The sequence below is a fragment of the Meira miltonrushii genome (genome assembly GCF_003144205.1).
Source record: "Meira miltonrushii strain MCA 3882 unplaced genomic scaffold FA14scaffold_2, whole genome shotgun sequence".
NCBI lineage: Eukaryota > Fungi > Basidiomycota > Exobasidiomycetes > Exobasidiales > Brachybasidiaceae > Meira > Meira miltonrushii.
Genome location: NW_020289944.1, coordinates 2,188,882 through 2,201,387, shown reverse-complemented (window position 1 = coordinate 2,201,387; position 12,506 = coordinate 2,188,882). Strand labels below are relative to the sequence as shown.

General features: G+C 42.9%; 6 protein-coding genes across 6 annotated transcripts; 4 read left to right on the top strand and 2 right to left on the bottom strand.

Annotated features, from left to right (window-relative positions):
* Nucleotides 1-451: 451 nt before the first annotated feature.
* Nucleotides 452-3,861, top strand: FA14DRAFT_160595 (uncharacterized protein). Its single transcript, XM_025498747.1, has one exon. It carries the CDS (start codon nucleotides 867-869, stop codon nucleotides 3,654-3,656), a length of 2,790 nt encoding a protein of 929 aa, XP_025355757.1. The 5' UTR covers nucleotides 452-866; the 3' UTR covers nucleotides 3,657-3,861.
* Nucleotides 3,862-3,951: 90 nt separating this feature from the next.
* Nucleotides 3,952-5,742, bottom strand: FA14DRAFT_145302 (P-loop containing nucleoside triphosphate hydrolase protein; the record flags this gene model as incomplete). Its single annotated transcript, XM_025497271.1, has 2 exons — nucleotides 5,596-5,742; nucleotides 3,952-5,550 (listed from the first exon to the last, which is right to left on the bottom strand). The coding sequence occupies exons 1-2, from the start codon at nucleotides 5,725-5,727 to the stop codon at nucleotides 3,952-3,954; spliced, it is 1,731 nt and encodes a 576-aa protein (XP_025355756.1). The 5' UTR covers nucleotides 5,728-5,742.
* A 205-nt stretch (nucleotides 5,743-5,947) lies between these two features.
* Nucleotides 5,948-7,338, top strand: FA14DRAFT_172090 (uncharacterized protein). The gene has a single exon (XM_025500376.1). It carries the CDS (start codon nucleotides 5,978-5,980, stop codon nucleotides 7,259-7,261), a length of 1,284 nt encoding a protein of 427 aa, XP_025355755.1. The 5' UTR covers nucleotides 5,948-5,977; the 3' UTR covers nucleotides 7,262-7,338.
* Nucleotides 7,339-7,346: 8 nt separating this feature from the next.
* FA14DRAFT_189418 (mitochondrial carrier) lies at nucleotides 7,347-8,597 on the bottom strand. Its single transcript, XM_025501723.1, has one exon. It carries the CDS (start codon nucleotides 8,448-8,450, stop codon nucleotides 7,437-7,439), a length of 1,014 nt encoding a protein of 337 aa, XP_025355754.1. The 5' UTR covers nucleotides 8,451-8,597; the 3' UTR covers nucleotides 7,347-7,436.
* A 148-nt stretch (nucleotides 8,598-8,745) lies between these two features.
* Nucleotides 8,746-10,103, top strand: FA14DRAFT_160592 (uncharacterized protein; the record flags this gene model as incomplete). The annotated part of the gene is made up of 1 exon (XM_025498746.1): nucleotides 8,746-10,103. A coding segment is annotated over exon 1 (692 nt), but the record flags the coding sequence as incomplete, so codon positions are not given.
* A 412-nt stretch (nucleotides 10,104-10,515) lies between these two features.
* FA14DRAFT_154864 (uncharacterized protein) lies at nucleotides 10,516-11,385 on the top strand (the record flags this gene model as incomplete). The annotated part of the gene is made up of 1 exon (XM_025497714.1): nucleotides 10,516-11,385. One exon carries the CDS (start codon nucleotides 10,516-10,518, stop codon nucleotides 11,383-11,385), a length of 870 nt encoding a protein of 289 aa, XP_025355752.1.
* Between the last annotated feature and the right edge of the window lie 1,121 nt (nucleotides 11,386-12,506).

The window sequence follows — 12,506 nt, the reverse complement described above, 5'->3', positions numbered from 1 at the left end:
ACATTCACTACAGAAATGCAATATGATCAATTTTTGCTAGCTATATCACCTATCGGAAAATGAATAAGTAAAGCAGCAACGCCACTTACTCACTTTGTACTCCAAAGGGTGCGGATTCTTAGGCGCTAACTTTTGCAATACGCCTCCTCGGGGCGGAGGCGCGTTTTCTGTTTCTACAGCACGGCCCCGCTCTGTTCTCTTCTTTTTTTTTGGCGATCAACAATAACACACACACACAAAACGAGGCGCGGGCGCAAGTTGGCAGTATTTCTACTCGATTCATACACTCGGTCATCCTTGCGCGGATCTACATACGTCTAATAAATCTCTTGCAAGGGAAGTAAAGACGTGCAGATATTGAATTCATGTGTATGTGAGCCCTGCGCTAAGATCTTTTTTATGTCTAGGGCTAAAAACAGTAAAATCGCCGTATTCATTTGCCATTCACACTGTGTCAATGGTTCCCCGCTTCTGATTTCCCCCCTTTGAGGTGTATGCACAGTATCACACATCAATTAGGGTGGCAATCCTCCTCTTTCCCTAAGAAGTATATATCCGACCTTCTTTTGCCTTAGAAAGTGTCTAATTGAGCCCTGAACGTACACACACACACACATCTCTGTGCGATTCTTAGCCCAAATCGGAGAGCAACTTGGACATCCTTCCACAGGCGACTGAAACGACTCGATCTCGTCAATGATTCTTGCCATCATTCAAGTACTTTGATCATCCATTCAGTACATTCACCTCTATTCAACAATCGTCACAATGTGTTACCTACAAGTACAATAAGAAATTGAAAAATAACGTTTGTATGATTCATTAAGACGTCATACGTTCGTACTTTCTTGCTAGAAATCACGAAAATGATTGATGCAATGCATTCAGAGACGTGCTCTGCTCAAAAATCGCCTACTTCCGGTCGATCTTCGATTGAACAACGTTCGCCAAGATGTGCTCCTTATAGTATACCTTCTTCCGAATCATCTTCTTCATTACATTCAAATCATTCGCGTCATTCAAGTAACAGCAATAACAACATTAATCCACTTGAATCACGTCAAAGACCTTCTCATCGTTCTTTGCCTTCGTTTTCCAAATTGGCACCTTCTTCTACCAGCAATACCGCAAACAAGTCAACGAGTAATGGACCAACAATCGCACGACAACACGCTCATGCCGCCGCACCTGTTGTGAACACAGATCAAGACAGTGCAACCCGACTAGCAAATACAGCCCAAAGTGCCATCCGTTCAACGGCACCGCAATCGAAAACGTCGGAAGCGGAAACTTCACCAAAACAAGAATTCACCAGGAGATTGAGTAATTCTTTGAATGGCTTGCATGTATTCAGTCAACAAAGCAGCGGAGAACAGCAACAACAACAACAGCAACACAGTGAAGCTTCGGAACTTTCTTCTACCCCATCCGATAGTTCGAGAAGTCGAAGTGAAAGCGTTACAAGCAGTTTGGCAACTTCCGTTTCTGATGGCCAAAGTTTGGGTGTCTCTCTTTCGGGATCTCAAAGTGCATTCAAACAACATCAGAAAGCATTGCGGAATGCTAACAGTATCCAAACATCTGCCACTGTAGCCTTACAACCTCCTGCACCACCAGAGAATGCTAGAGGCAGAAATTTAGGGCAAGGGGACAGTGAGGCTCGTCCAGAACAGCACCCTAACAATGCTTCTACAAGACAAGATACCACCCCCAATCATACCGCTAATGCGAATGATTTTCAACAGATTCCACCTACTATCGAGCAAAGGGATGCTTTGGCTACGAGAGTATATGCTGCTTGTCAGGCTGCTGGATATGATGAGTGGGTCAGGTTGCTTGATTTGGCCCCTTTAGCTAGTCAACATCACTTGAGCGGTTATAATTGCATCAAATTCGGTCAAGACGGATCACCTTATGCATACCTTCCACTCAGTCTTCAACAACCTGTTCAAGTTCAGGAAGTTTTGCAAAAGCAAAAGATCAACGAGGGGAAAGCATCGGAATGGCTAACTCACAAAAGAAGGAAGCAAGGCAAAAGTGCATTAGGAGAACGACCAGCCTCACAGTCTAATAGTAACTCCAGTGCATCATCCTCTGACCCTTCAACACCTTCATCATCGACAAGCACGCAAAACAAAGCACCAAAATTGATGTCGAAATGTGACGAGAATGGTGACACTCGTATGCGAAATGCCTCTCCGGCACCTGCACAGAAGGAGAAGTGTAAAGCTTGCCGAGAAATGGCAGAAGGGTCGAAAGATCTGAGCTCGGTGTGTGAATGTGGTCCGTTGAAGAATGAGGCCGCTTTGAGCTCCGAATGGGAAGCTCCGATCGGCAAAGAGGTGTGCAAGGATACGACTGAAACAGTTCAAAATGGACACACCAATCAGTCATCTGCTCAACCCAACCTTACCGTCAAGACTAGCGATACGCATCCTATCAGCATAAGCCCAATCATTCCACCCGAGCTACTGGAAGAAATCTCGAAGCATGTCTCACAAGCCATGCCAGAAACCTTACGGCACTCCAAAGTGAACCTTTTCGACGCTGATGGAATACATGAAACACGTCATGATGACTTGCAAGTAGATGGAAAGCGATTGATCAGATGTCGATTAACACGTGTTGATATGTGTGAGATCGCATTCAAAGCAGAACGTGAATTGATCGAAGCTTCTCAAAGTCAAAGAAAGCCAAGGTCATTACGATTAGATCAGCCTTATATTCAGGAGCCGCCACCAAGCATCATGCGGGAGGCAATGATGCTTGATTCCAAGCAGCCCATTGTGGTGGATAGAGGTGTATATTGTCAGACGTCTTTTGATGCTAGCAATCTAGAGCAGGATGGAGAAGAATGCCATTTAAACGGACTTCATTCCGATGTTGAAGTATCACAAGATCCCAACCCGCCACCAGAAGATGATAAACCATTTGTGATGGGCAATTTACTATTGTCTAGCTGTCCTGGCAAAAAGGTTCGTTTGACCGGTCCAGTTCGTGGACGAGGAGCGATCTGTCGTGATTTAGGCTTGGACCTTATGCGTATTCGACAACTAGGTGTTGGTGCGATCGTTTGTTGTTTGGACGATGAAGAATTGGCATTCTTAGGTGCCCCTTGGTCACAATACGAAACAGAAGCGGACAAGCTTGGAATCGAAGTCATTCGTCTGCCCATGGCTGAAGGTTTTAGTCCAACCGATGTCCTGGCAACTGATAAGGCTATCAGCTGCGTCGTAAACGATTACACACTTCATGGCGTCCATGTCTTGGTTCATTGCAGAGGAGGTGTTGGAAGAGCCGGTCTGATCGCCTGTACATGGATGTTGAAACTAGGTTTGGTGCGATCTGATCGTGATGAAGTACGATTCCGTATTCCGATGGAATCTCTTTCGTGCATATCACCCAATGAGTCCAATACTCATCCTTTGACAAATTGGCAAAACGGAGGAATGATTGGAGATCATCAAGAAAAGATCACCATGGATATCATGCAAACCATTCATCGATTAATCGAAACAATTCGTAGAAGACGAAGTCCAAAAGCTATCGAAACAGCGGAACAAGTGGATTTCCTTGTAAAATATTTGCTCTATTTGCATGAGCAAGAACGTAGACATCTTTGCAATTCTGCTAGACTGCAATCCACAGCAGCATGATCTCACTCTGTCGCACTCTCATACTTGCTTTCTCGTTGCACTTTCTCTTTCTTTCCCTTTTGGAATGCTCAACAAAAATCAAGAATTGTCTGCTTTTCATTGTCATTATCTCCATTCCCATTTTTGATCTGTACTTTTATCAAACATTTTTTAGGACTTGCATTGCCACTTCAATATATACACACACTTTTCACGAGACATACGATAGTCATGCATCCTTGAATTGCGAGAATAAGAATTAATCGTACAATGAGAGAAAGAAAAAGGCAATCTATACACGACAGGCAATGCAAGATTAGTCATCAAAAGTGATCTTCTTGGCTTTACCGGGCACCAATTCTCTGAAATGTGCACCGTATGCTCCATGTTCTTTACGCTTGATGGTTGTCGGGAATTGCAACATTTCCTTGGGTACAGGTTGATTTGAATCTTTCAAGATTCTGATCAATTCACCTGCATGAGATTTGTCTTCGGAAGTGAAAAAGGTGATACTTTTTCCCGTTCTGCCTGCTCGACCTGTTCTACCGATTCTGTGAACGTAATCTTCAATTGTTAAAGGGAATGTGTAGTTTACCACATATTCCACCAAAGGTACATCGATACCTCTTGCAGCTACATCAGTAGCCACCAAAAGAGGTGCTTCACCGGATTTGAAAGCATCCAAACTTGCAATTCTTTGTTGTTGACTTAAATCTCCATGAATACCGGCAACATTGTATCCTTTACGTTTCAGTGTATCTTCAACACGTTGTGCTTCTTTTTTGTACAAGGCAAAGATGATCACCTTATCTTTTGGTGAACGACCTCTTGGACCTGCTCCAATATTGCGTAAGAAAGTTTCCAAACGTCCTTGTTTGGCTCTTGAATCTTCCAACACTTCAACTGATTGTTCAACCCGATGGTTTGCTGATAATTCATCACTTCCGATCGTCACTCTCATTGGTTCACGCATGAATGTTTCCGCCAATCCACGCAAGTCCATTGGCCATGTAGCTGAAAACATGCTTGTATGTCTACCTTCATCTTTGTTGCGTGTCATTCCCAAAATTGCACGAATATCAGGTTCAAAACCAACATCAAGCATTCGATCTGCTTCATCCAAAACTGCGTATGTGACATTGCTCAAGTCTAGACTTCCTTCCCTTGCAAGATCCAAAACACGACCGGGTGTTCCTACAACCGCTCTGATTGTTTTTGGCGATGCTTGTAACTGTCTGATCTGATCAGGTTTAGATACACCTCCGTACAAGCATATAGAAGCGCAATCTATTGAAGCTGCCAACTTTTCCATCGTGACTTGAGTTTGAATGGCTAACTCACGTGTAGGGGCAATGACTAAGACAGATACGTTTTGTCCACCTTTGCCGTACTTTCCTTTTCCCTTTTTCTGTTGACCATTTTCAGATGCGGGTAATTGAAGGATATGTTGCATAGCAGGTAAACCGAATGCCATTGTTTTTCCAGAGCCTGTTTCGGCGATACCAACGACATCCTTGTTTGCAAGCAAAACACTCCAGCAGCAAGCTTGAATGGGTGTAGGTTTTGTGAATTTGTTACTGTCCAACTCTTTCTTTAATCTATCATCAATCCTTCCTTTCAATTCGTCGAACGAAAGCATTGGCAAAGGTGGTTTTTCGTTTGATTCTTCCGGTGCCTCAATTGTGACATTATTTGTTTCCATGTAAGCACGAGCTGCAGCGGCATTGGTGCTTTTGCTTGTGCTTGCAATCGGTGTGCTTGTGACATCTGCTTCCACAGGAGCAGATTCTGAGACAGCTTTAGCTTTCTTTGCCTCCTTTCTTGCCTTTTTGGCAGCTTTCTCCGATGCTTTATCAGTTGAAGCATCAGCTTCAGCTTCTGCTTTGGCTGCTTTCTTTTCAGCTCTTCTTTGTTTCTTGGCTCTCTTTCTTTCTTCCTCGTCATCTGCTGTCATTGAAACTTCAGCGGAAGGAGAAGTAGGATCTCCTTGTACCTCTCCATTTTCTAAAGCCTCAATGGCTTTACGCTTTTTCTCTTTCTTATGAGCGCTCTTGACGGCCTTTTCGGCTTTCTTTTCTTCTTTTGATGACATTTTGATGAGTGTATGATGGAGGCAAGCGGAGAAGCTCTTTCTTCCCGTTTCATGCAGCAAGAACTTTCTCTGCAAACAAAAATCCAAAAATTTTAAGCTTAGAGATAGCACGTGTTTCGCTTGTCTCAGGCGCTACCCTGGTGCTAAAGGCAAAAGCGGCCAATGCATTTCACGCCAAAGAAAGGGTAAACCTTAATTGACAGGCCTTTCTTGTGAATGATCACCATCAAACCGAACGAATATCAAGAAAATGGCATCGGAACAGATAGCATCCTCACAGGGAACAACAAATACAACATCCTCCGAAACAAATGCCGCAGAGGGAAGTATATCGAAGAATTCCACCACTGACTCCTCCACTGAAATCAATCAAGGAGTCAAACAAGCATCAATCGAAGATGATGTGAAGCAATTGGTAGGAAGTGTAAGTTCATGGTGGAGTGGTTTCAGTAAGAAATCACAGGAACAATTCGATGAAGTACGTGCTTCAATTGATTCACAAGGTGGTTTAGTCTCTATTGCAAAACGTGAAGCAGCCAAGTTTGAAGCTCAACTGAATGAAGCACAAAAAGCAGCCAGACAGAATGCATTGGCTAGTGAAACAAATGCTGAAGGATCCGTTGAGGGAAGCGGAAAAGGCAAAGGCAAACAAGTGGAGGGCGATGATGGAGCTGATGTTGAACGTTTGGAAGAGAATGCTAAGCTAGCCCAAGAGGGAAAGACAAGGAGAGCTTCAAATGATGCAGTCAGTAGAGCTATTGCATCATCTGCTACAGGAGATGCATTCTTTGATGCTGATGCATTTTCTGATGAACCTGGAGGGGAGATGAAGGCAATCGATGATGCAATTATGGCCACGAGACAGAATGCACAATCTGCCATGCAAAGTATGCAAACATTCTGGGGAAAGATTCAAGCAGATCCGCGAGTGAACAATATGCAAGCGTCTGTCGCAAAGACCTTACAAAGTATCTCCTTACCAAAACAAGGCAAGGCTGAAGATGGTACGGAAAATGCAGAGGATCCTTCGCAGTCACCGCAAACAAAGCGAAATTTAGCATTACCTGATCTGAGCAAACAATTCCAAGCTGCTTTCCCTAATTTAGATTTGAAAGAATCTCAAGCAATGGCAAAGAGATATTTTGAAGCATCTCAAAGTGCTGCACGGGATTGGGGAAAAGAGATGGGATCAATGATGGGTGATTTGGTTAAAGTCGTTCCGCCAGAGGAAGGCGAAAAGAAAAGGGAGAAGTCTAACGAGGCTCCAGCAAAGGCTGCAGCACCTTCTAAAGAAGCTCAAAAAGCCCCTGCTCTACAGGCAAGTACAGATGATGACGATTTTGACTGGGACAAAGAAGTCGAAGGAGGATTGGAGACTACTACTGGTCCACCAACAACGAGCTGGGAGGACGTTGGAGATCAAGTGCAGACAGTTTCAGAGGCCGAAGAACAGAGCGCCAAGAAAGAGATTTCCAAGAAACCGGCTGCCAGATCAAAGCAAGAGGAGGAAGAAGAAGACTCAGATTGGGAGTAGGCTAACAACGTATTTTGTATCTTGTAGAATGTGTAACTTTTTAGCACCCATATATAATCGATCAAATTGAAACTGAATCAATTGAAGAGTCTATAAGTTGACATTCTAAGTGGTGATGATGACTTTACAGGTATAATACAAATACAATTAATGGATTCAAATGCTCTCTCTTTGTTCACTTTGTTGTCGTCTTTTCTGCTCCCATTAGATGCATGGCAGTCTCGAATGCAAAAAGAGCGGCTGCATTGGTGGGAAATGCTCGCAAAAGGGCTACCGAGCATCCTTTGTAAAACGATTGCATTCGTCTGATGGTGGAAGCGTTGGGTCCCTTTTCATTCCAAACAGATAAGAAAGCTATTCTTATGGTCGGATAACGAGGATTGTAGAGGGAATCTGCCATCATCCTGTTCTTTACTGTATCAGCCGGCAAAGCAGCTAACCAGAAGAATTCAGCCGCTAATCCTCCTGATAAGAAAGTCGAGATACCAGAGCCAAGTTCATACTTCGTTCCCTTCAGCTTTTCAAACTGTCTTTGAAAGAAATCATATCCTCCAAACATGACTGCAAAGTTTGCACGAAAGATCATCGTTATCGGCAAGGTTTTCCATAATCCCAAAACACCTTGTTGTCGAACAGTTTGCATGATACAATCGATCGGACCTGAGAATTCACGTTTGACAGTTTCAACCCTTCCTCTTCCAGGAATGTGAATTGTTGTTCTTTGTGTTTGCATTTGTAATTTACTCTTGAGCGTTTCGATTGGGGTCATTACTAGGCTGTTCGTTACCCCTGCTCCAAGTCCGGCTAACGCATGAAGCTGGGTAGGTAATCTCTTCCCTGTCCCTTCTCCATATCCGTACCATCTACTCAGGGTTAAACGATAAGTATGTAAACTTCCCATCAAAACACTATCGGCAAATGCCCAACCGACTGCAGGCGGAGAGGAGCCTTTATATAAACTCAATAAACCTTCCCTTTTTGCAATTTGACCAAGACAATCCAAAGGTCCACGATAAGTTCCAACAGGAGAACATTGCAAACGTGTTTTAATGATATCAAAAGGTTGACCAACTGCTACTTTTGTTAAACCTGATGCAAGTCCTCCTACGAATCCTTTAATTGATGTCGTTCCCTCTTTTGCAGGAGTAGGAGTAGCTGTCTCATTCTTACCCCTTGATTGGGGCGCCATCCTCAACCGATAGGAGAACGAATGAATTTGGTGAAAGCGGCTGTCTGATCATGAATTGCGGGGGTTTATATGCGTAGGAGGGGTATTTTGCATTCGATCACAACGATTGACATGAAGAGTCGAGTAAGGATGGCAGGAAAAGAGGTGGAGAAGAAAGCAAGAAGAAGAAGTTGAACTGCTTATCATTTTGCTTACGCTAAATTGTCTAAATGCATAATCAAGCCAAGTCAGTCGCGTTCTTCTCTTACAGCCGCCGGGCTTTTGTTGTTCTTAGCATGTACCCTTGCTCCTTCTCCTTCATCATAATTCCTATAGTAAAGGTGCAATATACATAGGAGCACTTTTGGCCCTCTATTGACAACTATAAAATGACAAACAGGAGAGGCGGATGGGTATACGAATGAATGAGAGGAGGTATCTTTGGCGTTTGAGGAGATCATTCTCTTCATCTGTACGATTTTGCCCCAACATCCCTTGTTAAAAATCTTGTGTTCTTCATGTTACCCCTTCTCTGTTCCCATGCTTCAAATACGGTAGTATCGGTACAATTTGGAGAATGACCATACGTTGTTCGGTGAAATCTTCTTGCTCCTATCGTAGCAACGTAAAGGTTTCAAAAGAGGCAAAAGTTTGTGTGCTCTTCACTTTCTGTTCCCCAACAAATACTCACTTTTCCCTCTTTCTCACACAAAAATGAAAGCTTTCACCACGGCTATTCTCGTTTTGGCAATCGGCTTGGCCAATGTCCAAGCTGCGAAGAAATGCGTTCAAAATTACAACATTGGACAATCTGACAAGCATGGCCTTTCTTGTGGTCCTGGAAAAGAACCATGTGTTGCTTTGTTGAACGAAGGTAAATTTATCAACAGCCCTTCCAAGCCAGTCAAATGTGATTCAAACAAGAAAGTATGTCAATATGCCGATGATTCAATGTTGACCGTTCAATGCAATCAAGGTACGGTTACAGTGCAATTTGTTGGTAGCAAGAACTATGCAACTGCTCAAAACCATGCACAAAATGCACACACCTACTTTGTTTCAAATCAATGCACACACCCAAGTAAATTGCATTCAAATCAAAAGGGTGATACTTTGGTGGTGAACTGCAATGCATTGAAACCTGATGCCAACGGTAAGCCAACTGCATGCAATCCAGATTACGCTTATAATCGTGATAAGGCCGCCGTCAAGAACGCATTCCAATGTGGTCCAGGAATCGGAAAATGTGTCACAGTTGAAGGAAAAGATGGTGAAATCGTCAGAAGCCCAAGTCAACCAGTCGCATGCGATCCTGATGGAAAATTCTGCAAATTTGGTGATACAGCAAGTTTCTCTGTTAAGTGTAATCAAGGAACTTACAAGGTCGACTTTGGCAAAAAAGATAAATTCAGTGGTAAAGTTAACAACTCCAATGCCTACTTTATGAGCAACAAGTGTACCGGACCAAGTAAGGATGAATCAACTTCTAATGGTGATTTGTTGGTCGTCAACTGTAATCCTCTTGCTCCTCCACCCGACGCTGGTGCAGATCCGGTTGCGGAGTCCAAAGTGAATTAGATGATTCGATTCTCATTCAACCTTCATATTGACAGACGATATATCTGTAGTCATTCACCTTACATTCTCAACTAATCCAATCTTTTGCCTCTTTCCATACCAATTTTCGGCGTGTATGATTCCGTGTGAACAACATTTGCTATCGTAGTATTTAGGTACGTTGTTCCTTGTTCAGGGCCGATTTGTAGGAGTAGTTGAAAGGATATATACTATCTTCATGAACGTAATTAAGGAGAAGTTCCATTTCGGACTTATACGTCCCACGGAACCGGGTTGATAGGGGTGAAAATGGACGTCAGGAGGAGGAAGTGGGTGGAGAATAATATTATTGTTATGAAATGAGGGTCACGATATTAATTTCGATTTTGTCTTGGCCCTCGATTACGCATTTCAAGGTAAATTTGATGATTATTTGTCGTTGTATAAATATGACCTGAATTTTTTCTCAGTCAATTCCATTCTCCCACGCACATACAATACTTTACGTCTCGGATCTCTAAAGCTCATTATGAAGACACCATTTATTACGCTATTCGTCATCGTTGCTACCGTAGCCGCCGAATACATCTCTCAACTCAAACGAGCTCCTCAACCCGCATGCCCTAATGCAAATTATAATATCGGTCAATCAAGTCCAGGTACCTTAGATTGTGGTCCAGGTAAGCCACCTTGTGTTGCTGTTCTCAATTCAGGCAAAATAATCAGTCAACCTATCCCAGCGTTAAAGTGCGACCCAAACGGGAAAGTATGTCAATATCCCGATAATTCCATGTTGACTGTCGAATGTCCACAAAAAGGCAAAATTACAGTTCAATTCTTTGGTGATGAAAATCTTGGCAGAGCACAGAATGATGTTCAAAATGCATTTGCTTATTTCATGTCACAGCATTGTACACGCCCAAGTCGTTTGGAATCAGCTCAAGCTGGTGATACATTTGTGGTTGATTGTGATGGTTTGTTACATGATCCACGCTATCTCCTAGGTGGTTGTATGCCCTACTATGATTACAATCGTAAAGACTCTCCTGCAAGCTTTGGATGTGGACCCGGAAAAGGCAAGTGTGTTACGATCGAAGGAAAGGAAGGTAAAATCCTTTTAGATCCTAAATCAAAACATAAAGGTCCAATAGCATGTGATCAAACAGGAAGGTTCTGCACGTTCAAGAATGATTCACGATTCTTCATTCAATGCAATCAAGGAACATACAAGGTACACTTTGGCGCAGCAGGAAAAAAGAATCACTTTGACGGTCCTGTTAGCAATTCTTATGGTTATTGGATGTCACAAAAATGCTCAGCTCCAAACGCACATGACAATGAGCAACTCGGTGATCTTTTAGTAGTGAATTGTAATCCACTCGGTCCTCAAAATGTGTGATGGTCACAGCCCTTATTGATAGTTGCTTGCTTCCAATTCTCGTTAATTTCTCTATTAATTCCCACTTCTTTTCTTCATAGCTTTCTTTAATAACATGACGTAGAGTTAAAATGCCAGCTAGTGTGTGCTCCTTGTATGCATTCAATGCTGCTCATCTCTTTTCAAACGCGCACCATCATAATCACACTTGATTTGTGTTGGTGAAATATTTGTTCTTATATCTTGTAGTACCTTCTTCTTATATCTGCGGCCATAGAACCGTGAAAGTACCGCATCCCGTCCGATCTGCGAAGTCAAGCACGGTATCGCCTAGTCAGTACTGCGGTGGGGGACCACGCGGGAATCCTGGGTGCTGCAGTTCTATATCTTTTTTGCATCTTTATCCTTGACTACCTTTTTTTGAACTCCGAATCCGTTTAAACCGTAATTAGGCCGTTCTATACACATCTCCAGTTGACAATGAACTGCTGACCAATGATTGACTGCAATCGATCGTACCACCTCGTGTTCACACTAATGGACGTACTCTAACCGTGCATCTGAGATAGCATCTCTTCTTTCCCTCTTGGTGGCGTGAGGACGTTAGCGGAATTGAGAAAACTTTGAGATTGTTCGCCTTACCTTCCAATCAAACATTTCTCCCCTCTTCTTTACCGATATCGGGTGTGTAATACCGTACAAAATGTTCTATACTAAAACCTTCAAATGATTGATGACTAATTTGGGCGTATTTGTTAGAGCAAATAAACGGATTCACGCTCTTTCCGTAGATGATGCTAAGGGGTAGATCCTTTGATAGAAACGCAATCTCACAATTCTACGCCCCTCGGTTCCGTGTCGAAAGGGGTGAAATTGGATCTAAAAGGGGAAGGGGAGGGCTTAATCGTAGAAATCGTAGGTCAATTGCCTTTCTCAAAGTATTAATTTAGAGTTTTTTCGGCCAAAAATTTTTCCATTCCAAGGTATCATGTAAAAAAAATTACTTTGTATAAATAACAGCTGAGCAATGAAAAGTAATCCTCCGACACCCTCCCATATCTCACATCTTGCATTTCGCATCTGCTTTACGTTCGTTTTTTGAGACCTTTTATCCTCGTTCGCAACTGCCTTTGCTCGTATTT

What these genes read in the sequence shown, in the direction of transcription:
- FA14DRAFT_160595 (XM_025498747.1), top strand. Translation starts at nt 867, where the DNA reads ATGATTGATGCAATGCATTCAGAGACGTGCTCTGCTCAAAAATCGCCT.
- FA14DRAFT_172090 (XM_025500376.1), top strand. Translation starts at nt 5,978, where the DNA reads ATGGCATCGGAACAGATAGCATCCTCACAGGGAACAACAAATACAACA.
- FA14DRAFT_189418 (XM_025501723.1), bottom strand. Translation starts at nt 8,450, where the DNA reads ATGGCGCCCCAATCAAGGGGTAAGAATGAGACAGCTACTCCTACTCCT.